This window comes from Jaculus jaculus, chromosome 8 (assembly GCF_020740685.1).
Source record: "Jaculus jaculus isolate mJacJac1 chromosome 8, mJacJac1.mat.Y.cur, whole genome shotgun sequence".
NCBI lineage: Eukaryota > Metazoa > Chordata > Mammalia > Rodentia > Dipodidae > Jaculus > Jaculus jaculus.
The window spans coordinates 2,156,125-2,180,947 of record NC_059109.1 but is presented as its reverse complement, the minus strand read 5'-3'; the positions used below and the strand labels follow the sequence as shown (position 1 = coordinate 2,180,947).

At 48.7% G+C, this 24,823-nt stretch overlaps 1 protein-coding gene across 1 annotated transcript; it reads right to left on the bottom strand.

Annotated features, from left to right (window-relative positions):
• Positions 1–1,223: 1,223 nt before the first annotated feature.
• LOC101601211 (HLA class II histocompatibility antigen, DR alpha chain) lies at positions 1,224–10,090 on the bottom strand. The gene is made up of 5 exons (XM_045156728.1): positions 9,969–10,090; positions 5,663–5,908; positions 3,751–4,032; positions 2,831–2,999; positions 1,224–1,580 (listed from the first exon to the last, which is right to left on the bottom strand). Exons 1-4 carry the CDS (start codon positions 10,045–10,047, stop codon positions 2,842–2,844), a joined length of 765 nt encoding a protein of 254 aa, XP_045012663.1. The 5' UTR covers positions 10,048–10,090; the 3' UTR covers positions 1,224–1,580; positions 2,831–2,841.
• Between the last annotated feature and the right edge of the window lie 14,733 nt (positions 10,091–24,823).

The window sequence follows — 24,823 nt, the reverse complement described above, 5'->3', positions numbered from 1 at the left end:
TTTTAAAGAAAAATCTGCCAGGCATGGTGGCGCACGCCTTCAATCCAGCACTTGGGAGGCAGAGGTAGGAGGATCACTGTGAGTTCAAGACCAACCTAAGACTACATAGTGAGTCCCAAGTTAACCTGGGCTAGAAGGAGACCCTACCTCAAAAATCGCACCCCCCCCCAAAAAAAAAGAAAGAAAGAAATCTAAGGCAAAACTATGAGACCAGGGAGCGCATAGGTAAGAAGTGGCGGCCGATGTGAGGCCCGTTTCAGCAGCGCTCCTTTGTCAGCTCCCACGCTACCCTGTGGCTTTGTGGTGTGTGGTAGATCTGGCAAACAGTTTAGAAATAAATATTATCATGAACCAATGATACTTCCCTGTGCGTCAGACATTCTCTCCTCCCTTTTCATGCCAGGTCTTGTCCCCCCACTCTTTTTTGCTGTTTTTCCAAATGTTCAGAGGAACATTTTCAAATTTAAGGTACCTCCAAGGATACATGATGCTGCCCCCACCCCTTAAACAGGGGTCCACGGCCTACAAGGATGGAGGCGCCTGTCTTCCTGCCGTCTCCCCCTCGCTGTCTGGAGCCTGCCAAGCTGGCATGTGGGCCTCCTCTCACTCCTCCCCCCACACTGCTCACGCCTGTGCCCCTCCACCGCTCTCAGTCCCCGTCAGAGGCTGGGCTCGGGCTGGAGACTCACTCTACTGAACACACGGACACGGCACTGACTTGGAGATCAAGAGCCAAAGACCAATCCTGAACACGCAGTTTGGCAGAGATCCCCCAACAAACCCTCCTAGCTCTGGGGTGTTCCAGGTAAGGGCTGGGTCCAGCATTAGGATTAGGATTGCTTGTAGATGCTCGAACTGAGAGCCAGCCCCCAGGGAACACAGACATTTCTTCTCTTGTAGTTTTTTAGAGAATTGGCATGCCAGAGACTCCAGCCACTGCAATCCAACTCCAGACACGTTGCACCACCTTGTGCGCATGTGTGGGCTTGTGCACCTGTCACCCTGTGCGTCTGGCTTGTGTGGGACCTGAAGAGTAGAACCTGGGTCATTAGTCTTCACAGGCAAGTGCCTTAACCACTAAGCCATCTCTCCAGCCTGATCACAGACATTTCTGAGTCCTAGAGCTTATAAAATATGTTCAATATTCAGACATTTTAGAACTGAAGGACCACGTATATTCCTCAGATCTCTCCCCACCAAAAATTGGCTCAAACACCAAAAACTCCACATGACCCATCAAAGTTTATTGGATGTAGCACAACAGGTCACAGTTCAGAGACACCTGAAGCCAAAAGTACAGAGGAGGCACCTCTCCCGGAAGCTCCGTGGCAGAGACAGAATCCTGTGGTATTTGCCACAGCGGAACTGCATGGCAGTGAGAAAATGGACAGAGGCCAAACAGACACAGAACAGAGCCTGGATAGGGGAACCCAGCTAGACATTACACACCACGCCTAAGGTTTAACGCTGGAAACTGCTGAAGTGAATATTTTCACGGAGGCAAAGCACTAAATAATGTCATCTTCCAAAAACTATTACAGCAGAAATTTCTTCGTTGATCTTCCGTCGAAGGTCGCCACCTGTCGTGGGACACACATAGTCAGGAGTTAAAGACGAAGGTTTTGAGTCCCTCAGATTCCTTGCCCACACATTCCTCTTAATCATTTAACTTTGGAAGTCTTTAAATATTGATCTAGCTGCTAATAAAGCATGGCATTTTCAACACAAATCACAAATTTTGTTTTACCCGAAGGGCAATGGCACCGTATCTTTTCCTAGCAGTGACTTTCTTCCGGGAGGAGCCACACTGCCCACCCGCCTCCAGGAGATGCCCAGTTCCTGCAATGAGTCTGCCCTGACTCCAGAGGCCGTGGGCTCCACAACTGCCTCAGAAAACATAAGCCAGGAAGGGCTTAAGCCTTGAGACTTGCTATCCTAAGTCGCTGGGATGCAGCGCTCTAACATGAAGCAGTGGTCCTAGGAGCTGCAGAGAAGTTTCTAGAGTGAAGGTGTGGTCTAAAAGCACACTTGTGGAAAGCACACAATCTCAAGGTTGGCGTGCCAGCTGATGCCAGGGCCTGATTTGTTCTAATGAAGAGAAATCAAGAAGCACCACGTGTCTTCCCCTCCCGTCCTTTCCCCATTCTCTCTTCTCCTCCCCATCCTTCCCCTCTTCTTCCTCCCCTCCTTCCCCATTCTCTCTTCTCCTCCCCATCCTTCCCCCTCTCTTCTTCCTCCCTCTCCTTCCCTCTCTTCCCCTCCCCTCCCCTCTCTCACACGCTTTTCTGCTCCTTTCCTCCCTTCCTCTTTCTTCTCCTCCCCTCCCTCCTTTCTCCCTCTCCTTTCCTCTCCTCTGCTCTGCTCTCTTCCCCTCCTTCCCCTCCCTTCTTCTCTTCTCTTCCCTTTCTTCTCTTCTCTTCTCTCCTGTCCTCTCCTCTCCCCTTCTCTCTCTCTCTCTCCCCACATAAGGCCAAATGCACAAAGTGGTGCATGTGTCTGAAGTTTATTTGCAGTGGCAGGAAGCCCTGACATGCCCATATTCATTCTCTCTCTCTCTTCTCTTCTTTCTCTCTATCTCTCTCAAATAAATAAATAAAAATTTTTTTAACAAAAAAGATCTACTTTTAGCCCAGGCTGACCTGAAACTCACTCTGTATGTGGCCCAGACTGGCTTTGAATTCACAGTGGTCCTCAGCCTCCTGGGTACTGAGATTAAAGGTATGTACCACCACACCTGGCATCCTTTCCTCTCTTAAAGGCACCCCACACCTCCCCCTCCCATGTATTTTCCACTCTTAAACACCTCCATACAGGCCTGTCGCTGACCCACCTCCACGAGCCTCACAGGTTCCCTTGGCGATGCTCCCTGGCGTTCTGCTTGTGCATGCCTTTGATGATGAAGATGGTCCCAGTGATGATGCCCACCAGGCCCATAATCAGACCGAGGGCACACACCACATTCTCTGTAGTCTCTGGGAGGGACGTTTGTTCTTCAAACTCTGGGGAAACATGAAGCCAAGTAGCTGTTAGTGAATGTGGTGAGAAATGGCACTTAGGACCAGAGGCAGCCAAGAGAAGAATTGTCAGTAAGATGGAGAGATGTAGTGAGGGTTCACAGGTTAAAATGTGGAGGAAGGGCTGGCCAGATGGCTCAGCAGTAAGAGGGCTTGCTACAAGCACGACAGCCTAAGGGGTCCCGAGACCACCTAAGTTCAATTCCCCAGGACCCAGGCAAACAGCTGAGTGTGGCCACGCACGTCGGTAACTCCAGTTCTGTAGAAGGCAGACCCTAGAGAGCTGCTGAGGCTCATGGAATCGTCAGCTCCACGTTCAGAGAGAGACTCCATCTCAGGTGAACACAGAGATGTGCAGTAGAAAGACACCTGACATTCTCCTGTGAGCGAATTGGCACAAAGATGCACATGCACCACACACACGCTCACACACCGAGTGGAGGAACCTGGATCATGGGAGGACACAGGTGTGTAAATTATAGTGAGTGTAAAAACACCCTGGGTTCTAAGGGGCTAGAAGCAAACGTGATAGGTGTGACCTAGATGTGGAATAAAAGATTCTCAGGGGTGACCTGGACATGGAATGAAAAATGCTCAGAGATGACCTTGGAAATGGAATGAAGGATTCTCAGAGGGGAACCTAGACATGAAATGAAAGATGCTCAGAGATGACCTTGGAAATGGAATGAAGGATTCTCAGGGGTGACCTGGACGTGGAATGAAGGATGTTGCCTACCCCAGTGCTTGAGGACAGGCTTTTCCAAACCCCAGTGGTCCACCATGCAGTCATAGACATCTTCAGTGGAGGGCACAAAGGTGAGGTAGTGGAACTTGCGGAAAAGGTGGTCTTCCCGGGGCAGGAAGACGGTCTCGGACACTCCTGTGGTGACGGGTTTTCCATTTTGAAGCCAGGTGACATTGACCATGGGTGGAGAGAACTTGTCAATGAAGCAGATGAGGATGTTGGGCTCTCCCAGCTCCACGGGGCCCTTGGAGAGCACGGTGACCTCTGGAGGCACTGGGGGTGACAGGACAAAGTCAGCCTGCCTGCCTCAGCCTCGCTCCTCGCCCTCCCTCCCTCCCTGATATACGGCACAAAGCTCATGACTGTAAGGCGAATGTGCCCTGAGAAGCCTGGGCACACTCCTGGCCCCTAGCTTTGCTGTTCTAGAGACAATACTAAGGCACAAGTTGCCCACACTCCTCATTCCTGGCTTGCACTGTGGAGATGCAAGGTAGTGATCTTGTGGCAGGGGTAAGACTTGGGCATATCTAGGAAAGTTCTTGGGCATGTGGCATGAGGGGAGTTTGGGGATTGCCGGTGTCAGGCTTAGGCCTCTAGGAGGTAGGGTTATAATAGTACAATACAACTTTTCAAAGCATGTATTTTAAAGCTATGGATTCCTGCATCCAGGATGCAGAGGAGGGAGAGGTCCCACTGCTATCCCCCATCCAGGATGCAGAGGGGGGAGAGGTCCCACTGCTATCCTCACATCCAGGACGCAGAGGGGGTAGAGGTCCCACTGCTATCCCCCATCCAGGATGCAGAGGGGGGAGAGGTCCCACTGCTATCCCCACATCCAGGACGCAGAGGGGGTAGAGGTCCCACTGCTATCCCCCAACCAGGATGCAGAGGGGGGAGAGGTCCCACTGCTATCCCCCATCCAGGATGCAGAGGGGGGAGAGGTCCCACTGCTATCCCCGCATCCAGGATGCAGAGGGGGAGAGGTCCCACTGCTATCCCCCAACCAGGATGCAGAGGAGGGAGAGGTCCCACTGCTATCCCCCATCCAGGATGCAGAGGGGGGAGAGGTCCCACTGCTATCCCCGCATCCAGGATGCAGAGGGGGGAGAGATCCCACTGCTATCCCCCATCCAGGATGCAGAGGGGGGAGAGGTCCCACTGCTATCCCCCATCCAGGATGCAGAGGGGGGAGAGGTCCCACTGCTATCCCCGCATCCAGGATGCAGAGGGGGGAGAGGTCCCACTGCTATCCCCCATCCAGGATGCAGAGGGGGGAGAGGTCCCACTGCTATCCCCGCATCCAGGATGCAGAGGGGGTAGAGGTCCCACTGCTATCCCCCAACCAGGATGCAGAGGGGGGAGAGGTCCCACTGCTATCCCCCATCCAGGATGCAGAGGGGGGAGAGGTCCCACTGCTATCCCCGCATCCAGGATGCAGAGGGGGGAGAGGTCCCACTGCTATCCCCCATCCAGGATGCAGAGGGGGGAGAGGTCCCACTGCTGTCCCCCAACCAGGATGCAGAGGGGGGAGAGGTCCCACTGCTATCCCCCATCCAGGATGAAGAGGGGGGAGAGGTCCCACTGCTATCCCCCATCCAGGATGAAGAGGAGGGAGAGGTCCCACTGCTATCCCCCATCCAGGACGCAGAGGAGGGAGAGGTCCCATTGCTATCCCCCAACCAGGATGCAGAGGGGGGAGAAGTCCCACTGCTATCCCCCATCCAGGATGCAGAGGGGTAGAGGTCCCACTGCTATCCCCCATTGGAGGGAGAGGTCCCACTGCTATCCCCCATCCAGGATGCAGAGGGGGAAGAGGTCCCATTGCTATCCCCCATCCAGGATGCAGAGCGGGGAGAGGTCCCACTGATATCCCCCATCCAGGACGCAGAGGGGGGAGAGGTACCATTGCTGCCCGGAGTGTAGTTGGAACGCTTCATCATGATGTCCAGGTTGGCTTTGTCCACAGCGATGTTGGCCAATGCACCCTGAGCCTCAAAACTAGCAAACTGCCCGAATTCTGTAAGTCGCCAGACTGTCTCACTCTTTTGCATATCCACATGAAAAATCTCGTCACCATCGAAGTCGAACATAAACTCTCCTATTTTGTCAGGGGCCAGGTAGAACTCGGCCTGGATGATCTTGTGTTCCTCTGAAAAAAAACAGGAAAGGGAGTCATGGAGGGAGGTGAACTTGCACACGTGTGGGCAGGGAGAGGGACTGGTCAAGTGGATAGGGGACAATGGAGGGCCAGATTTAGGGAAGAGATGAGGTCTGGGCAATGGACATCCACAATTAGCCATGTTGGGCAGTAAGGGCTAAGGGGCGCAGTGGGAACAGAGGGAGACCAGGAAGCAAGAGCTACAGGCCCAGCATCCCGCCCACCTACCTAGCGGCTCCATGTTACTCTCCTTGCGGAAGCCTGGGGCAGTCCTCACGGAAGAAACGCTCTCCCTCCCCCTCCTCCCAGGCGCTGAGCACACTTGGGCGAGACCCCCGCGCATCTCTTTCCCCCAGCGCTGCTCTCAGATGACGGAGCCACTAGTCAAAAAGCTGAGTGCTCAGCTCTGGGATCAAATGAAATCTTGACATCTTGTCCAGTTACATACTTGGTGACCTAAGCAGCTCACTTGACCTGTGTGTGATTTTCTAGTTGTTTATTCTCATTTTGATCTCATCATGGGTGGCTATGAGGTAACATAAGTAATTTCTTGATACAACATCAGGCCTCTAACAGCACTGCTCACATTTGGTAATTAGAAAATGTTTTGGGGGGCTGGAGAGATGGCTTAGCGGTTAAGCGCTTGCCTGTGAAGCCTAAGGACCCCGGTTCGAGGCTCGGTTCCCCAGGTCCCACGTTAGCCAGATGCACAAGGGGGCGCATGCGTCTGGAGTTCGTTTGCAGAGGCTGGAAGCCCTGGCGCGCCCATTGTCTCTCTCTCCCTCTATCTGTCTTTCTCTCTGTGTCTGTCGCTCTCAAATAAATAAATAAATAATAATAATAAATTTTTTTAAAAAAAAAGAAAATGTTTTGGGGCTGGAGAGACGGCTTAGAGGTTAAGGAACTTACCTGCAAAGCCTAAGGACCCAGGTTCAACTCCTCAGTACCCACATAAGCCAGATGTACAAGATCGCACATGTGTCTGGAGTTTGTCTGCAGTGGCTAGAGAGCCTTCGGTCTCTCTATCTGCCTGTCTGTCCCTCTTTCTCTCAATAAATAAATCAATAAAAATATTCTTTAAAGAAAATGTTTTGTATTTAAAGTCTAGGCTCATGGAAAACTTGACTGGAGCTGAAAGCATCTAAGAAACTAAGAGTGAGAACTGGGCTGGAGAGGTGGCTTAGCAGTTAAGGCGCTTGCCTGCGAAGCCTAAGGTCCCATGTTCCACTCCTCAAATCCTACATAAGCCAGACGCACAAAGGTGAGGCAAGCACAAGGTTGCACATGCCCATAGGTGGCACAAGTGTCTGGAGTTCAATTGCAATGGCTGAGACCCTGGCATGCCAATTCTCTATCTCACCTCTCTCTTTGTCTCTCTGACTCTCTCTCTCTCTCTCTCTAAAATCAAAAAAAAATGTGAGAACGTCCGGTATTGTATTGTATTGACTTACTTATCATCATGGATATGTCAGTGACAAGAATCCCATCTGGGTTGACAATTTTACCTCTAACTTTTAAAAATATTTTATTTATTTACTTGAGAGAGAAAACAAAGGGGGGAGGGAAAATGGGCACACCAGGGCCTCCAGCCACTGCAAATGAACTCCAGATACATATGCCGCCATGTGCGTCTGGCTTAAGTAGGGAAATTGAACCTGGGTTCTTCGGCTTCACAGGCAAGCGCCCTAACAACTAAGCCATCTCTCCAGCCCTTTGACCTTTATCTTAATGCTCTTAGATTGTCACTGTCTCTGTGAGGCATAGTCTGTGAAGATGGGTGCCGAGAATAACTGGTGTCAGGGAGTATGAGAGGACCAGTGTTTCTCATCCTGTCTTTAGGGTTAAGATGAGGGTTTAGACAATCTGAAGAGAAACCAGAGTAAGATGAGGGTTTTAATGTCTGGCTAGATGTTGACATGCCTGGGGATTTATTCAACATTTGTCCCTGTGCACAAACAGATATTCTAGCTGTCTCTTTTCACCATAAAGGAAGAGCTTTGTACTTCTAGATTAGCATGTCCAAATAAAGCTCTGTGCATTCAGATCAGTATGTCCATCTTTTTTAAAATTTTTAACTTATTTATTTGAGAAAGAGAAGGCAGAGATGATAGAGAGAGAGAGAGAGAGAGAGAGAGAGAGACAGATATATACATGATAGGTAGATAGAGAGAGAGAGAGAGAATGGGCCCACCAGGGCCTTCAGCCACTGCAAATGATCTCCAGACACATGAACCACCTTGTGCATCTGGCTTACATGGGTCATGGGGAATCAAACCTGGGTCCTTTGCCTTTGCAGGCAAGCACCTTAACTGCTAAGCCATCTCTCCAGCCCTTTAGAAAAAAAAAAAACCACAGTTTTTAAGTTATTTATGTATTAATTTAGCATGTCCCTATAAAGCTCTGTCTGGTCAGTAGAAACCCACACCGGTCATGCCAGGCCTGGGCACCTCTTTGGTTGTTTCCCTTCTACGTGTAACTCTCTGAAGGGCTCACTCGAGGTGCTGAAGAATACTTCTCCTAACAGACACTTCTGCAAAAACATTGGCTTTGGAATGATAGGCTGGTAGGAGACTTTCCACATACTTGTTTTGCTACTGTCTTGGACATAGTAGCAAGTAAGAGCGACCACAGATCTTGAAAGATCTGCTGCAGCATATGGTGACGGGATAGGGCCATCACTGCCCCAAGAGACAGTGAATTAAATGCCCTGCATGGTGGTATGTCTGAGCTCTCCTCTCCCTTGTGGCATTTATTTTTATTTATTTATTTTTGTGTCTGGAACCTTTTTCTCAAATGTTTTCGTAAAATTTTACTTCAGCCGGGCGTGGCGGTGCACGCCTTTAATCCCAGCACTCTGGAGGCAGAGGTAGGAGAATCACCATGACTTCGAGGCCAGCCTGAGACTACATAGTGAATTCCAGGTCAGCCTGAGCTGGAGTGAGACCCTACCTCGAAAAACCAAAAAAATATATATATATATATTTCAGAGCTAAATATATATAGAAAGAGAGAAGGAGGAAGAGAGAAAGAGAATGCACACACCAGGACCTCTTACCTCTACAAATGGCCTACAATGCATGTGCTGCTTTGTGCATCTGGCTTTACATGGGCGCTGGAGAATCAAACCCAGGCCATTAGGCTTTGCAAGCAAACACCTTTAACTGCTAAGCCATCTCTCCAGCCCTGGATCTTTTTAAAAAGCATTTTATTTACAACCTTCATACAGAGAGACAAAATACCATGATCATGATCCCCTCCCGCTGCCATCCCTTTGCCTTTCCTGAACCCGTGCTTCGCTGGATCCCTTCTTTCCAGATAGCCTCTCTTCTACTTCGGTGTCTTCATTTTCCCTCTGATACGCAGGGCTTATGTAGGGAGCATCCACCACTGTGAGGTCGTGAGTGCCATGACCACTCTGTGTCTGGAAAGACACTATTACAAAGCACCCCTTCCCTACCTTTGGCTCTTATATTCTTTCTGAACCCCTCTTCTACAATGGTCCCTGAGCCTTGGAGAGTATTATAGATGTCTTGCTTAATGCTAAACACGCCACATGACATTTTTTAGTCATCCTCAACATAATGTCTGTGCTGACAGGACTATGTGCCAAAATTTAACTGCCACGTATGCAACAAGAGGTAGTACGAACCGTTTCTCATACTTTTTCTCATTTAATCCTCCCAAAAGTATGTGAAGTCTCTAATGATTAATTTTATGAATGTTCTTGAAAAAAATTAAACCCACAGATATGACTCGGCAGTGCCTATCATACAACAGTCCTACCATCCCCCGCAAGTTTGGCCTATATTGAGTTGGGGGTACTCAGCAACACACAGCCCAGTTCTGTCTTGCTAAACGAAGTTTGTCTTATATCAATTTATGAGGAAAGAGAATTCCTCCAAACTGTAGCTTTTGGTATTTTCAGATTTAAAACCTCATAATTCTTGCTCTACTTTCCTTCCACCCTAAAGATTGTCTTGTAAATGCCACAGTTCATTTCTCCAGCGCTTCCTGCTCTACTTTCCCCAGCTTTGGCTTTCTTAGCACCTACCTTTGATAGCCCACGATTCCTGAGGGCTCACCAGAAGAGCCATGGAGAACATTAACACCAGAGCTCCATTTGTAGTCATGTTCTTGGTTGGGCAGAGGGGCGAGAAGAGCTCACAAGAGAGTCCCGAATAGACTAGAATAAAAGAAAGGAATTAAAATCCAAATAACCTGAGCTTTAGCCAATCAGAAAAGAGTCTTGAGATGACACATCTGTTGCTGGGGGAAAGGTTCTTGTAAAGGGTCCAGGAGAGGACACATGTAGTTCATTACTTGATGATATCAGACTCTTGTTTGAAGAAGTAATTTCATTCTAGAAGAAATTTCTCTATTCGTTCAGGAAGTTTATTCTTTACACAAACAATTCAAGTTTTTTGAGAATGTTGATCAATCACTCAGGTTTCCACCCCAACCCAAGTTCGAGAAGGGATGAACCTGCAGCACATTAGTGAGAACAGAATCAACAGAAATACCCTGAAGGAAAGTAAAAATATGCCATGTCTCACGGTGCAATAGCAGGGGAGACTGATTTTAAAGGACACTGAATTGGCTAAAGATAATTCATAATACATAAATAAATATGATAAATTCTCCCATCATGGAGAATGCCTGGAGTGTGACAGTACTGGGGAATGCAATCTTATTATTTCCTTATGAGGCAAAACTAAACAGTGAAAATTCTCTATCTTTTACTAGCTTCTGTACTGCCTTCTCTTTGAAAGGTTCACAAGAAATACAGGGTGAATTCAAAGACACTTTACATGTCAAAGGGGCACTTCCGATCCAGTTGTTACTTAGCAACCGATGACGCTGTGAAGTCCTCGCCGCTGATTGGCTCTGCTCATGAGGTGACTGAATTCGAGACACTTCAGAAAAGGTTTTCAGTTCCCCTTCTCTGCAGCAGGAGAGGCGCTTCCATGCGGACGCCACCCGTGATTTCCTGTTCTCCCAAACTCTAGCTTCCTGTGTGTTTGAGGGGATTTCTGAATCATGAGGTCTTGGTGACATTGCAGGATGACAAGCCACAGTAGGAGCCAGAAACAGAAGGAAACAGAAGTCCTTGTAGACATTCCAAGTGGAATACAATGTGTTACAGGGAAGTTTGGAAGCTTGGAAGAGCAAGAGCCAGGGAAGACCTTTAATCTTAAGAAGTCGGGGGCCCGTGGAAACCACGCACCCTAACATAGCAGCCCGCGGGGAGTGACTGTCTGCAGAGGGTCACTCAAGCCTGATGCCCAGCCCCATGCTTGTGACACCTTTATGCGCCCTGTGCGAATGGCCCCAGCTAGGTGTCTGCCTCCTAATTCTCACAGTACTGGGGCCACGCTTGAAAGTGGACGGTGAGCAATTGGAGGGCAAGGAGAACAGTGGAGAGAGAGTGTTCTGATTCCATTCCCAAGAGATAGACAGGACCATAGAAGCAAATGGGAATTCTGTAGAAATTACTAAATGTGTGTGCATATCAGTTATCTATTTTGCCATCCACCCGTTCCATCCACAGTATTTTACTCTGATTCTCTCCACAGTGCTGAGTCCTTATAAAGCCAGAAGAAAGGCACTTTGGGAGTACTAAGTCATGGCCTGGGAAGGAAGGAGTTTCTTCCCACCCTGGGTCAAGATCAAGTCTGGGACCTCAGTACGTCATACGTGTGGATGGTTTGCGTTCTGCAGACGCCCAGCCCCATTTCAGCTTCCTTCCCCAGCCCCTCTCACCTCTGCACTGAGTCTTCATGAGTCACACCTGCTGAGGACTTCCCACCCGACGTGCTAAGGGAATATTATCCAGGCATTTTCTTCTCAACTCACCACACAAGAAACTTTTCTTTAAAATATTTTATTTTTACTTATTTGAGAGAGAGAGAGAGAGAGAGAAATCACTGTAAATGAACTCCAGATGCATGCACCACCTTGTGCATCTGCAGGCAAGCACCTTAACTACTAAGCCATCTCTTCAGCCTAAGAAAATTTTCTTAATCTCTGTCAAATCCTAAGAGGTGGAGGAAGCTTGTTGTTGAAATAAAGGACTGGACTCATCTTTAACCTGGGAGAAGGATAGGTCGAGCTTGAGCTGTTCTCTTCCACCTAAAACCTGGCGTCTTAAAGACCTGGTTTGCCTTTGCACACACCTCTGAGAACGTCAGAGTGGGGTGAGGGACTTCACTGACTGGGGCGAGACTGCTTTTGTCCCTCAAAGGCTTTCATGGCTGGATACACTTAGTTTCTTCCTCAGGAAGCCGCTCTCCTGTGTGACGGGCTTTCCTGGCTACCTCAGCCACTAGGTGCATGGGCTTTTCTCGGTGCGCTGGGAGGTCAGGCAAGTTTTACCCCTTCGGTCGTCTGCCGCCCTCCGGTGGCCATTAGACCCATGCTTCCTGTTCTTGTCTCCGCCGCCTGGGTTCAGGGCGCTTGTCCCGCCTCCCCCAGACGCGCAATCTGGCCAAAAGGCAGCGCCCGGGACTTCCTCACGCCAGCAGCGTCCTCGCCAAGCGCCCAGCTCGCGCAGAGCAGGACTCGAGGCGCAGCTACTGTAAGGACTGGTGGACGGCTGAAGGCGCACACGCAAAAGCTGGTGAGAGAGGTGCGCACCCCTGGAGAGCAGCGCCTGGGGGCGGTCAGCCGTGCCAGTGTGCCACCGTCCACGGCGGGCGCCCTGTCTCCCGGGGAGTCCCAACACCGCTCGCCACCAGACGAGCAAGGCGCCGGAGCGCAGCTGGTTTCCGCGCAAACTCAGGTGTACAAAACTGGCTTTCTTGTTGCTGCTGCTGACTCAAAAGTTTACATCCAGAACTTTGAGACATCACAGCAAAGGGATTAGTCTGGCAATTTCCAGATCGATTCAGTAGCTTTTGAATAATGACTAATAAACAGTTCCCCTGCACCTGCCCAAGAACGAGAGTGGGAGGCGGCGCATGGGGGAGGGGCTCACGGGGGGTCAGCCTCCTATGGCCTGCTCTTTTGTTTTTGTTTTTGTTTTTTCGAGGTAGGGTCTCACTCTAGCCCAGGCTGACCTGGAATTCACTATGGAGTCTCAGGATAGCCTTGAACTCACGGCGATCCTCCTGCCTCTGCCTCCCAAGTGCTGGGATCAAAGGCGTGTGCCACCACGCCCAGATATTTCCAGCTTTGACACCCCCTCCCCAAGCATGTCATGGTCACATCTGCTGCTTGGTCACTGCTGTCCTCCAAATACTGGTGATAGTGACTTACGTCCAGACACGGTTCCTGGTGCCAGAATTCCACACAGCAAACCTTCTTCCCAACCTTTGAGTTTTCCTGGAGCCACAGCTTCCTGCCTCAGGGCATGTCCTCCCTACGTAATGAATTCCAGGTCAGCCTGGACTAGAGTGAAACCCTACCTCGGAAAAATTTTTGTTTATGTGTTTGTTTGAAGCACAGACTGTCTTCCTTGATAATAAATGGAATATATAGGACTGGAGACATGGTTCGGCAGTTAAGGCACTTGCCTGCAAAGTCTAACAGCCTGCGTTCACAAGCATCTGGAATTCGTTTGCAGTGGCAAGAGACAGACTTCAGGATCAGTAAAGACACCCGCTCAAATAAAACTGGCAGAACAGCAACAGATTTGGCATCAAACATTCCACTCTGGCTGCTGCACAGGGTAGAATACACATTCATACATGTTCATACAACACACACACACCAGCACCACACAACACGAGCACACGCCGTGTTAGACACACAAACAACAGCACGGGACCAGTTGAGATGGATTTTGCACTTCCAGCAAGAACACAACCACGGAAGTCCCGAGTTGACATAAACACACAGGTTCTGCCTCTGTTGCGGAAGAACAAGGCAGGGTGCCAGGTGGTTGGCAGAGGTGAGCGTGGGCATGCTCCACTGGGTGAAGGTCAACTGAGTGGACGATAAGCATCGTTACACAACCAACCGCCTGCTTCTAGAGTCACCCTGATCTTCATGCTCGTGAGTCAGTTTGCTGACGGGGCACAGCGGTGACAGACGCTGTGGGGTCACGAGCTCGATTCAGAAGCTGTGGAAGACTCCTGCTCTCCTCATGAGACGATGTCAAAGTGGGGTCACAGTAACATGACGGAGTCTGTCACTCTTTCCTTCAAGATCTAGAGGATTTGGTGTCTTATTAAAATCATATATGAAGAAGATAGGTGAAAAGAGCCTGAAGTGTTACTCTAAGATGTCTGACAGCTGGGTGTGGTGACACGCACCTCTTATCCCAGCACCTGGGAGACAGAGCTAGGAGGATCGCGTGAGTTTGAGGCCAGCTTGAGATTACAGAGTGAATTCCAGATCAGCCTGGGCTAGAGTGAGACCCTACCTGAGAAAAAAGAGAGAGAGAGAGAGATAAGTTTGATAAGTCTGACATAGCCAAAGGAGAATATCACAATAGAAGACACTTCTGTCTTAGGAGAGGGTATGAAACATTAGAAATTGGAGCAGGGTAAGGTCATTTTTTAAAAAGCAAATAAATGATAAAAACCACAGATAATTCATAGTGTTATAGACAGCAGTGAATTGGGTCACTGAGCCAGTGTCTTTAAGGGGAATGATAAAAAGCTCTCCTGGAGGGCTGGAGAGATGGCTTAGTGGTTAAGCGTTTGCCTGTGAAGCCTAAGGACCCCGGTTCGAGGCTCGGTTCCCCAGGTCCCACGTTAGCCAGATGCACAAGGGGGCGCACGCGTCTGGAGTTCGTTTGCAGAGGCTGGAAGCCCTGGCGCGCCCATTCTCTCCCTCTCTCTCCCTCTATCTGTCTTTCTCTCTGTGTCTGTCGCTCTCAAATAAATAAATTTTAAAAAAAAGCTCTCCTGGAGAGGAAGTTTCTTGACCCAAGAAAGGCCTCTGGGCTGTTTTTCAAGAACTGTATCAGATCTTTAAAGACTTTAAAAAATATTTTATTTATTTATTTGCAAGGAGAGAGAGAATGGGCGAGCCAGGGCCTCCAGCTGCTGAAAACTCCTAATGCATGCACAAACGAACTCCAGATGCATGTGCCTCTGACTAACTTTATATGGGTACTGGGGGATTGAACCCAGGTTGTTAGGCTTTACAGGCAAGCACCTTAACTGCTGGGCCATCTCTCCAGCTCCTTTACAGACTTCTTTTTTTCTTTTTCTTTTCTTTTTTTTGAGGCAAGCCCAACAGATTGGTCTTTTTTTTCTGCAAGAGCGTGTAAGAGAGAGAGAGAGAGAGAGAACTGGCATGCCAGGGCCTCTAGCCACTGTAATTGGACTTCAGACACGTGTGCCCCCTGGTGCCCATGTGCAACCGTCTACGCTTGTGTCATGTTGTACGTCTGGCTTACGTGGGACCTGGAGAGCCGAACATGGGTTCTTAGGGTTCACAGGCAAGCACCTTAACCACTATGCAATCTCTCCAGCCCCCCCTTTACAGACTTTTTAATGAGTCCTCTGAGGTCTGATCCAATCAGAGTTAACCTCCATGGAGACAACTGCAAGAGTGACTGATATAACAAAGGCCAGGGATGTGGTGGCGCACACCTTTAATCCCAGCATGCTGGGTACAGAGGCAGGAGGATCGTTGTAACTTCAAGACCAGACTGAGACTACATAGTAAATTCCAGGTCAGCCTGAGCTAAAGCAAGACCCTACCTCAAAGAAAAAAAAATTAGGGACTGAAGAGATAGTTCAACTGGTAAAGCACTTACCTTGTAACTGTAAGGACTGGAGCTTAATCCCCAGTACCCATATTTAAATATATATATATATTAGGGCTAAGAGATGGCTTAGCAGGTAAGGTGCCTGCCTGCAAAGCCTAAAGACCCAGGTTCGATTCTCCAGATCCCAGGTAAGCCAGATGCACAAGGTGGAGCATGCGTCTGGAATTCATTTGTGGTAGCTAGAGGCTCTGATGTGCTCTCCCCTCCCTCCCTCTCTCTCTCTCTCTCTCTCTTTATCATAAATAAACAAATAAAATAAATAAAATAAACAAATAAAAAGAAATCATGTGTGTATATATATACATATATATATATATATATATATATATATATATATATATATATATATATATATATGCACACACACACACATATGGCAAAGGCTGGGGTACCATCCCCAAACCAGAGATTTGCTGAGTTCTGCATGGCATGGGCTCATCACACACCAAGGATCCTTGCACAGTTATTTTTCAAGGAGTAGGAATGAGAAGCTGAGATGTCTCTATGATGTGACGCACACTATCAGACTGGCTGGGAACTCACACTCAGGTTTCATTTTGTTAAAACAGACTAACACATATTTTTAAGACCACTTTATAAAGAGTGATTAAGATCTGCTAGGTACGGCTAGAGAGATGGTTTAGCCATTAAGTGCTTGCCTGTGAAGCCTAAGAACCCCAGTTTGAGGCTTGATTCTCCAGGATCCACGTTAGCCAAATGCACAAGGGGGTGCATGCGTCTGGAGTTCGTTTTCAATGGCTGGAAGCCCTGGTGTGCCCATTCTCTCTCTCTCTCTCTGTCTGTCTCTATCTGCCTCTTTCTCTCTCTGTCACTCTCAAATAAATAAATAAAAATGAACAAAAAAATTTAAAAAAGATCTTCTATGTAAATATTTGGTGTGTAGGAAGGAGATGTGGATGAAAGTAACATTGGAAGGAAAAAAAACATGGAAGGAAAGGGGGGGGTTATAACTTACATTTTTTGAGTTTGAGACAGTTAAATTAAAATTCTGTGGTAGGGCTGAAGAGATTGCTTAGTAGTTAAGGTACTTGCTTGTGAAGCCTGAGGACCCAGGTTCGATTCCCCAGGACCCACACAAGCCAGATGTACAAGGTGGCACATGTATCAGAAATTCATTTGCAGTGGCTGGAGGCCCTGGTGTGCCCATTCTATCTCCCCCCACCTCCGCCTTTCTCTCTCTCTCTTAAATGAATAAATATTTTTTTAATCCTGTGGCAGTTATTAATGAAACACCACCAAGGCTGAAAAGCCTAGAGTGGTCAGATCAGTGTCCTGTGCCTGCCTTGACAAGTGTCACAGACTGTCACACTGGTCCCCTCCACAAATGGGTTCCTGACTCCTTTTTCACTTAGTGAATGCTCATCCCTCCTGACCTCAATCCTCTCCTGAAAACGTTCACTCTGCCACCACACTCACGGTCACTTCTTCCAAGCCACTCAGTGGCCACCCGGCCGCCCATGCTGCCAGCAGAGATTCTTCATCTCGGTCGCCAGGTGGCGCTCTGGCCCCTGTGAGCAATGGCACCTCCGGGAAATGGTGACGTTTCCCTTCAAGATGTGTGGAAAAACTGAGTTAAAGTGCCTATTTTTACAGCAGGTATTTTAAGAACCAGTTCATTTTTAAACTACGGAACAACAAATATGTCAATAAATCAAGGCCATTAGGGGTCCAGGCCAGTGTCCAGAATGTGGGCCCGCTCCTGGCATGCCTGACTCTTTGTCTCAACATTGAATTTCTCTTGAATAGTCTGTATTGACTTCCCTGTTTCATTCAGCTGTTTTTGTATTCTCTTTGAATTCACTCAGGAGTGTGCGTCCTCTTTGATTTTGTTGACCATTCTTACAGTCATTCTTTTGAATTCTTTGTCTGAGACCTCATCTAACCCACTCTCAGTGGAATTCATCACTACAGAATTTATGATTTTTGGAGGAGTCATACTATTTTGATTGCTTTTTCATGTTTCTTGTGTTTCTGCAATGGGCTTGCATAGCTGAGATTAAGACATTGGCTGGACTGTTTTGATCACTCATGCTCTTTCCATTGAAGTATTTACAATGGCCAAGTTGGAGTAGTCTGTCTGTCGTAGGGTTGAGCTGTCATTCCTTGCTGGTGGTCTGGGGCTGCATCTCGGTAACAAAATCCCCGGCGCACATGCGCAGGACGCAGGTCTCAACCTCAAGCCCTGGCTCATTCCGAGCTCAGAATACTAAGTGAAGCTACAGTCATGCCCACATCTGCCACAGCTCTGAGGGATAGGATGGTGTGTGTTGGAATGCTGGTAGTGTGAAAGAATTAAAGCAGCAATGGAACATGAAAGCCAATGAAAGAGGAGAAAGTGCTGAAACAGTGAGTCTTCGGTCTGGCTTCACTAGTCTTGGGCCTTTCCCCAGCACAGCCTCTAACCTGACCACTGGCTGCCAGCGCTGGATGGCGCCTCAGCCCTTCCCGGGTGGGAATTTTATGTTGGCGTGTGCTAGCACGGTTTCAGCGCTAGAGGGCGATCCAAGCCAAGGTTTGTCTCACTGTCGCTAACAATGGCCAGGAGGTGCCTGGAATCCCACTGTGGCTCACTGGTTAGGCAGTCTAACCAATAAATATCAAGTTACAGTTTCAGTGAGAGACTCTCCCCCCCAACCCCCACTGAAGTTGGGTCTCGCTCTAGCTCAGGCTGACCTGGAATTCACTCTGTAGTCTCAGGGCAGCCTTGAACTCACAGCGATCCTCCTCCCTCTGCCTCCTGAGTGCTGGGATTAAAGGTGTGCGCCACCACACCCGGCTGGTGAGAGACTCTTATCTCAGGGAAATGAGGCAGAGAGCAATAGAGGACACCTGATGCTTTCCTCTGGCCTCCACATGTGAGCGCACAGGGAATGGGCAGCTGCACACACATGGGCACAGACCATACCTTTGCATACCACCCCCCCCCAAAAAAAACAGAGGCTAGAGAGATGGCTCAGCAGTTAAGGCAGTGACAAAGCCTCAATTCCCAGTGACCTGAGTTCCAATTCCCCAGCACCCAAGTAAAGCCAGATGCATAAAGTGGCATGTGAGTCTGGAGTTCATTTCAGTGGTTGGAGGCCCTGGCACACCCATCTTCTCTCTCTCTCTCCCTTTGCAAATAAATAAATTAAAAGTATGTTTTAAGCAGGGTGTGGTGGCGCATGCCTTTAATCCCAGCACTCGGGAGGCAGAGGTAGATGGATCACCATGAGTTCGAGGCCACCCTGAGATTGCATAGTTAATTCCAGGTCAGTCTGGACCAGAGTGAGACCCTACCTCAAAAAAAAAAACAAAAACAATGTATTTTTTTTTAAATAAGGGCTGAACGCATCAAAGTTGATTTAAGAAAACAAGGTAATCCAGTACTACCCCAGTCCTAAACGTGGAGCTTCTTAAAACTAGAGGTGCCGCTCCCCCCCCACCCCGGGGTTGACTGCTCACCCCACACACCACCACCAAGGGCAGCGGACCTCTGGGAACCAGTGTTCACATGGCCTTGGCTCCGGATCCGAAACTCTGCCTCTTGTTGACCACGTGACTTCGGGTGTCCCCATTTTGAGATCTTTATGAAGACCACTGGGGACCGTTTGTGTTTGTGCGTTACTGTTATTGCTCTCTTCGCTCTCCACGTGGGCTTACGAAAGCCCAGGCAGTGGCTGGCCCTTCAGCACCCCGGACCTCTTGACTTTTTTGTCTCCTAACTCCAATGCGTCATCCTCATTTGTGCGGAAGTCTTTAATTTTTTAAGTCTAGGAATTTTAAATATGCAGATAGTTATAAAGTACTTCCTATCCTGCTGAAAGTTCTCAACAATGAATGAGACACAACCTGTCCCCTCGAAGTCTCTAGAATATTATGCAGCTCTCTAAGGGCCAGCAGCATGCGTTTCCTAAGTTTCATTCACCAGGGGTCCCTGAATTCCCCTTGGGAGTTCTGAAGCTTTGTTATGACGTGAACTCTGGAACCTTCATAGATGACACTCTCGTAGCCTGCTTCCTTCTGACCAACCAGCGTCACACAATTCCTCGGAGACCCTCTGCGTGTGTGTCTCCCGGGGCCTCTCTGACTCCTAAGCTCATCCTGCTCAGAAACGCAGGCGCAGGAGCCACAACAGAAGAGGTGGCAGAAAGAACGTAAGAGCCAGAGGACGAGAGTGTTTCGGAACGCTGTCCTCCAGACACAAAGTGGTCACTGCGTTCATGACTTCACAGCAGCTGACTTTTCCTGCATAATATTGGGCCTATGCTGTCACGGATGATGGAGGAGGGCTAAAAAAAACAAAAACAAAAAAAAACCCAACATCAAAATAGAAAAGGAATAGTTGGAAAGTAGAGGGGGTGCATCAGAGGGGGATGGGGAAGGAGGGACAGAGCAGGGTGGTGGGGGAGGAGTATGTAAGGTTTAATTAAGTTTTAATAAGAAAAAGCACTTCAAAAAGATGTTCAGTAAAACAAAAAATAAAGCTGAGCTCAAGCTTTGTGTTTATCCTCCCTCTCTCTCTCTCTCTCTCTCTCTGTCTCCCCTCTGACAGAACAGTCCAGATGGTGTGGGACCCACTGATGACAGCAGGACCTGGACAATGGCAGTCTTGGGTAAGCCCCCCCACCCCCTCTCTCTCTGAGACTTCCTTGGGTAAGCCCCCCCGCCTCTGAGACTTCCTTGACTCTACTCTCTCAAGAGCCTCGTCTTGGGGACATGACCACAAGTGGTTTGTCACCTTCCTTGCCTGTGTCCTTTCAAGCAATACCCACCGTCCCACCCTCACTGATTCCTCTGGGAGCCAGTCAGCTGGGCCCTACGGTAGCCATTTCCTCTTGAACTAGCCCAGCGTGAAAACCATCAACTGCCACCCCAGAAACCTCCTCTTCCCCACAGTGCTCTTCCTCGGCAAGCTGCCGCCCCTCTTGAGAAATACTGGCTTCATCTTATTTTCCTCATCAATGCAGCAGCCTTCTAGCAAAGGCCCTCTAGCCAGAGCAGGTCAGATATGGTGTTAAGGTACAACTCTGGGGCTTCATTCAAGCTTACCAACTAAGCTGATTTCACATTAATCAAAAAGCTCCCACTTGGGCTGGAGAGCTGGCTTAGCAGTTAGGGCACTTGCCTGCAAAGCCTAAGGACCCACGTTCAACTCTCCAGATCTCACGTAAGCCAGACACACAAAGATGAGGAAAATGCAAGGTCGCACGTGCCCACCAGGTGGTGCAAGCATCTGGAGTTCAAATGCAGTTGCTGAGGCTCTGACACACCAATTCTCTCAAGTGCTCTCTCTAAAATAAAAAATAAATTAAAGAAGCATTAGGGCTGGAGAGATGGCTTAGCAATTAATGTGTTTGCCTGAAAAGCCAAAGGACCCCAGTTCAACTCTTCAGGACCCACATAAGCCAGAGGCACAAGGGCGTGCATGCATCTGGAGTTTATTTGCAGTGACTAGAGGCCCTGGCACACCAATTCCTTCTCTCTCTGCCTCTCCTCTCTCTAAAATAAATAAATAAAATATATTTTAAAAAAATTTAGGGCTGGAGAGATGGCTTAGTGGTTAAGCACTTGCCTGTGAAGCCTAAGGACCCTGGTTCGAGGCTCGATTCCCCAGGTCCCACGTTAGCCAGATGCACAAGGGGGCGCACGTGTCTGGAGTTTGTTTGCAGAGGCTGGAAGCCCTGGTGTGCCCATTCTCTCTCTCTCTCCCTCTATCTGTCTTTCTCTCTGTGTCTGTCACTCTCAAATAAATAAATAAAAAATTTTTTAAAAAAGCATTAAAAAAAAATTAAGCCCTCGCAGAAAAAAAAAAAAGTCATCAGATGGCTTAGCGGTTAAGGTGCTTGCTTGCGAAGCCTAAGGACCATGTTTGACTCTCCAGGTCCCATGTAAGCCAGACACACAATGTAACTCAAGCACACAGGTCACACAGGCACGCAAGGTGGCACGTGAGTCTGGAGTTTGGCCCTGGCATGCCAGTTCTCTTTCTCTATCTCTCACTCGCTCATTAAAAAAAAAAAAGGCCTGTTTGGGCCTGTCACTCTGAGGGTGCAGGGCGGACTGCTGCTGGTAGTTTCAGAGGTACATTCAGAGCACATCATGGAGGTGGCAGAAGAATTTCCCCACATCACCAAACACCTAGGAGGCTCAGAAGGCATCTCCCCAAGGGTCTGACAGACCCTGGCCAGAAGTCTGGAAGTAGATCCAATCCATGCTCTTTTGAAATAGCCTTAATCTTCTTGTGACCTATTTTCTTCGACAGTCAGATTTCCATATTTTACTCCAGCATCTTAACTATCACAGGCAGACTTGTGATTCATTCATTCTCTCTCTCTCCCTCCCTCCTTCCTCCCCTTCACCACACAACGACTTTTCTCTCCTATGATTACCAGTCTCTATCTTAATCAAATGTAAATCTATATGGTTACACATAAATGAATGCAGGGCACACAGTCCCCACTGCTTTGTTTTGTCAGTAGCTACAATAATCCTCGCAGACATCCATCTTACCATGAGGCGCTAGGTGGGTGACAACCAGAGGCCTTCCTCAGTGATGAGAAACGTCCCGCCTATGGCTTGCATTAACAGCAACACCTTCAAGTCAGCATCCTGAGGGAGGCCTCCAAAGCTTTTTTGGCTGCTCATCCATGAAAAAAAAAAAAAATTTCCTACATATTTATAAATGTTGTAGATGTGCTAATACTAATATCTATGTTTAAAACAAAAACTTGCGAATTTCATAGACACCAGATAAAATTATATAAGAATGGAAATGCTAGTAACTTTTTCTCATACCCCAGAGGATTGCTTTGCAGGCCGCAGATCCCCTCTCATCCTCTTCTGCCTGTGAACAAGGGGCTCCCCGAGGAGCAAATCTGTCAAGGGGGCACTTCAAACAGGGATTGCAACATCTGGCGTGCTTAGTCTAAAACCCAAAGAGCAAGAACAGGGGCTAAACGTGGAGCGTGGAAGCAGTAAAATGAGAAGAACAGGGAACGGCAGGCAGCTGGGCGTAGCAGGGCACACCTGAAACCCCTGTAGTCAGGGGTGAATGAAGGCGGGTCAGAAATACAATGCCAGCTTCTACTGGGAGTTTGAGGCCAGCCTGGGGCTACATGAGGCCCCCATCTCAAGACAAAATGAAATAAAATAAAAATTCAGGAAGCAGAAAAAGGGGAAGGATAAAAGAATCCATCTCTTGTCCAGAAGTTGTCTTGGATGATGACGTGGTCCAGATAAGCAGGTCTATAGGTGTTGATCAGTTTCTTCCTCATCCCTGGGACAAAAGACCCAACCACAGGAAGCTTAAGGAAGGGTGCAGTTTCAAAGGGAAGCTCGTTTATCTTCTTCATGCAGTCTCACACAAGCCCAGGGCAGGGTGCCACCCACAGTGAATTCTCCCTCCTCAGTTAATATGATCTAGAAAAGCCCTCAGACATGACTAAAGACTCGTTTCCACTGTGATTCTAACTTCTGGCAAGTTGACAACCAGAGACTTGCAATATCACAAGTGTCTTTGCATTTCAGAAATAACTCTGGCTATCATCCTGGCTTTCCTGGGACTCGCCATTCTGGCTATTTTGATCACACGATGGACACGGTACAAGCAACATGGTGAGCCATGGTGACAGTTCCCTGTGACGGCCACACAGGGTGGGATTCTGAGCCCCTGTCTACTTTACTTGCCAGTATTCTAGAAATAGTTCCAGCAGATGAGGCAAAGAATCTTTAACTGATGTGTGATTCGCCCCTGCAGCGTTAAACTCCCAAAGCTTATGTTACCAGCACTGTCAAAAAAAAAAAAAAAAATCACAAATGAAAAGAAAAAAGTCAACTTAGCCAGGTATGGTGGTGCACGCCTTTAATCCCATGACTCAGGAGGTAAAGGTAGGAGGATCACTGTGAGTTCAAGGCCAGCTTAAGATGACATAGTGACTTCCAGGACAGCCTGGGCTAGAGGGAGACTCTACTCAAAAAAAAAAAAAAAATAGCAATAGTAGTAAAATTTTAAAAACAGTAGCACAATTTCAGTTTAGCAATAGTAGCAAAATACTTTAAAACAAAATTACCTGAAGGTCGAAGGAGATGACTTAAGCGTGAGCACGGCAGCGAGAAGGCAGAGTGGCATTCGCTGTCTGGTAGCGTGCGGAGAGAGGCCGAGACCCTGCGTGCTTCACGGGGCGGGAGGAAACAAACCCGGGCCGGGGCTGACCAGGGAAACAGGTGGGCTTCTGGAAACACCGTCTCGTTTCCATGGGTTGTCCTGTCTTCCTGCTCTCTAACAGTCGCCCGTGCTCCCTCCTCACAGGGTCTACGAGCCCGAGAGAATGTAGGGTGATGGCCATGGCAGGGGAGGGGAGAGACCCAGCCGTGCCGTCCATCGCAGGGCTGCCGGGGGCCCAGGGCTGGCAGAGGAGTCTTGGGTCAGGGCAGGGACGCCGCACACAAGTGGCTAATGGAAGCTTTTCTTTTCCTGATTCTTCCACAGATGTGTACGTCTCCAGATACAACTCCGAACAAAGTAAGTACTAAGACCCGTGGGAAAACAGGCAGTTAGCCTTGGTAGATTTTTCCACATGGCAGGAATAAAAAGTCACTTGGCTCACCAGCTTTTCCAGAGCCTGGTAGCGTACATGGCTCTGTGAGCTAAAATTCCAAGTTTCTGAGAGAAATCTACCCGAGATCTCTTGGGATGCTGACTGCCAAAGGGCACTGAGCAGATTGAGTCAGTAGTGACTAGGGGAGTGGTTCTGAGGGTTCTTTCAGAGAGCAAGACTTAGAAATAGCCGACCCCCCGGGCGTTAGAGAGGATGGCCCACGGGCCATCTAGGGCTGGTAGTGAAGGGGTCCCCAGAGGAATCTGATGCTCCCAGTAGTCTGAGAGTGAAGGGGAGTGTGACTGAGAGGAAGGCCAAGTTCAAGTACTGAAGGGATAAAGTGGAGCTCGCAGGTGAGGTCTGGACAGGTGTGAAGTTGCCACGTACAGCCAGAGGACCGGCAGGCATGGCGAGCAGAGCGAGGCATAGGAGCGAAGCGGCCGCGAGACTCCTTCTTCCTCGTGGCGCGGTACACGCACAAGGCATCCCAGACAATGTTAGTTCATGTCCTTGCCGAAGTTCAGTTACATTATTTACAGTAACGCTTCAGCCCTTAATCAAGAAATCACAGTCTCTCTCTCCTTCCCT

Coding starts and splice junctions, on each gene's coding strand:
- LOC101601211 (XM_045156728.1), bottom strand. CDS start 10,047: ATGACTACAAATGGAGCTCTGGTGTTAATGTTCTCCATGGCTCTTCTG. Junction 5,909..9,968: donor GGAATCGTGGGCTATCAAAG/GTAGGTGCTAAG, acceptor GTTTTTTTTCAG/AGGAACACAAGATCATCCAG. Junction 4,033..5,662: donor CTACACTCCGGGCAGCAATG/GTACCTCTCCCC, acceptor TGTCACCCCCAG/TGCCTCCAGAGGTCACCGTG.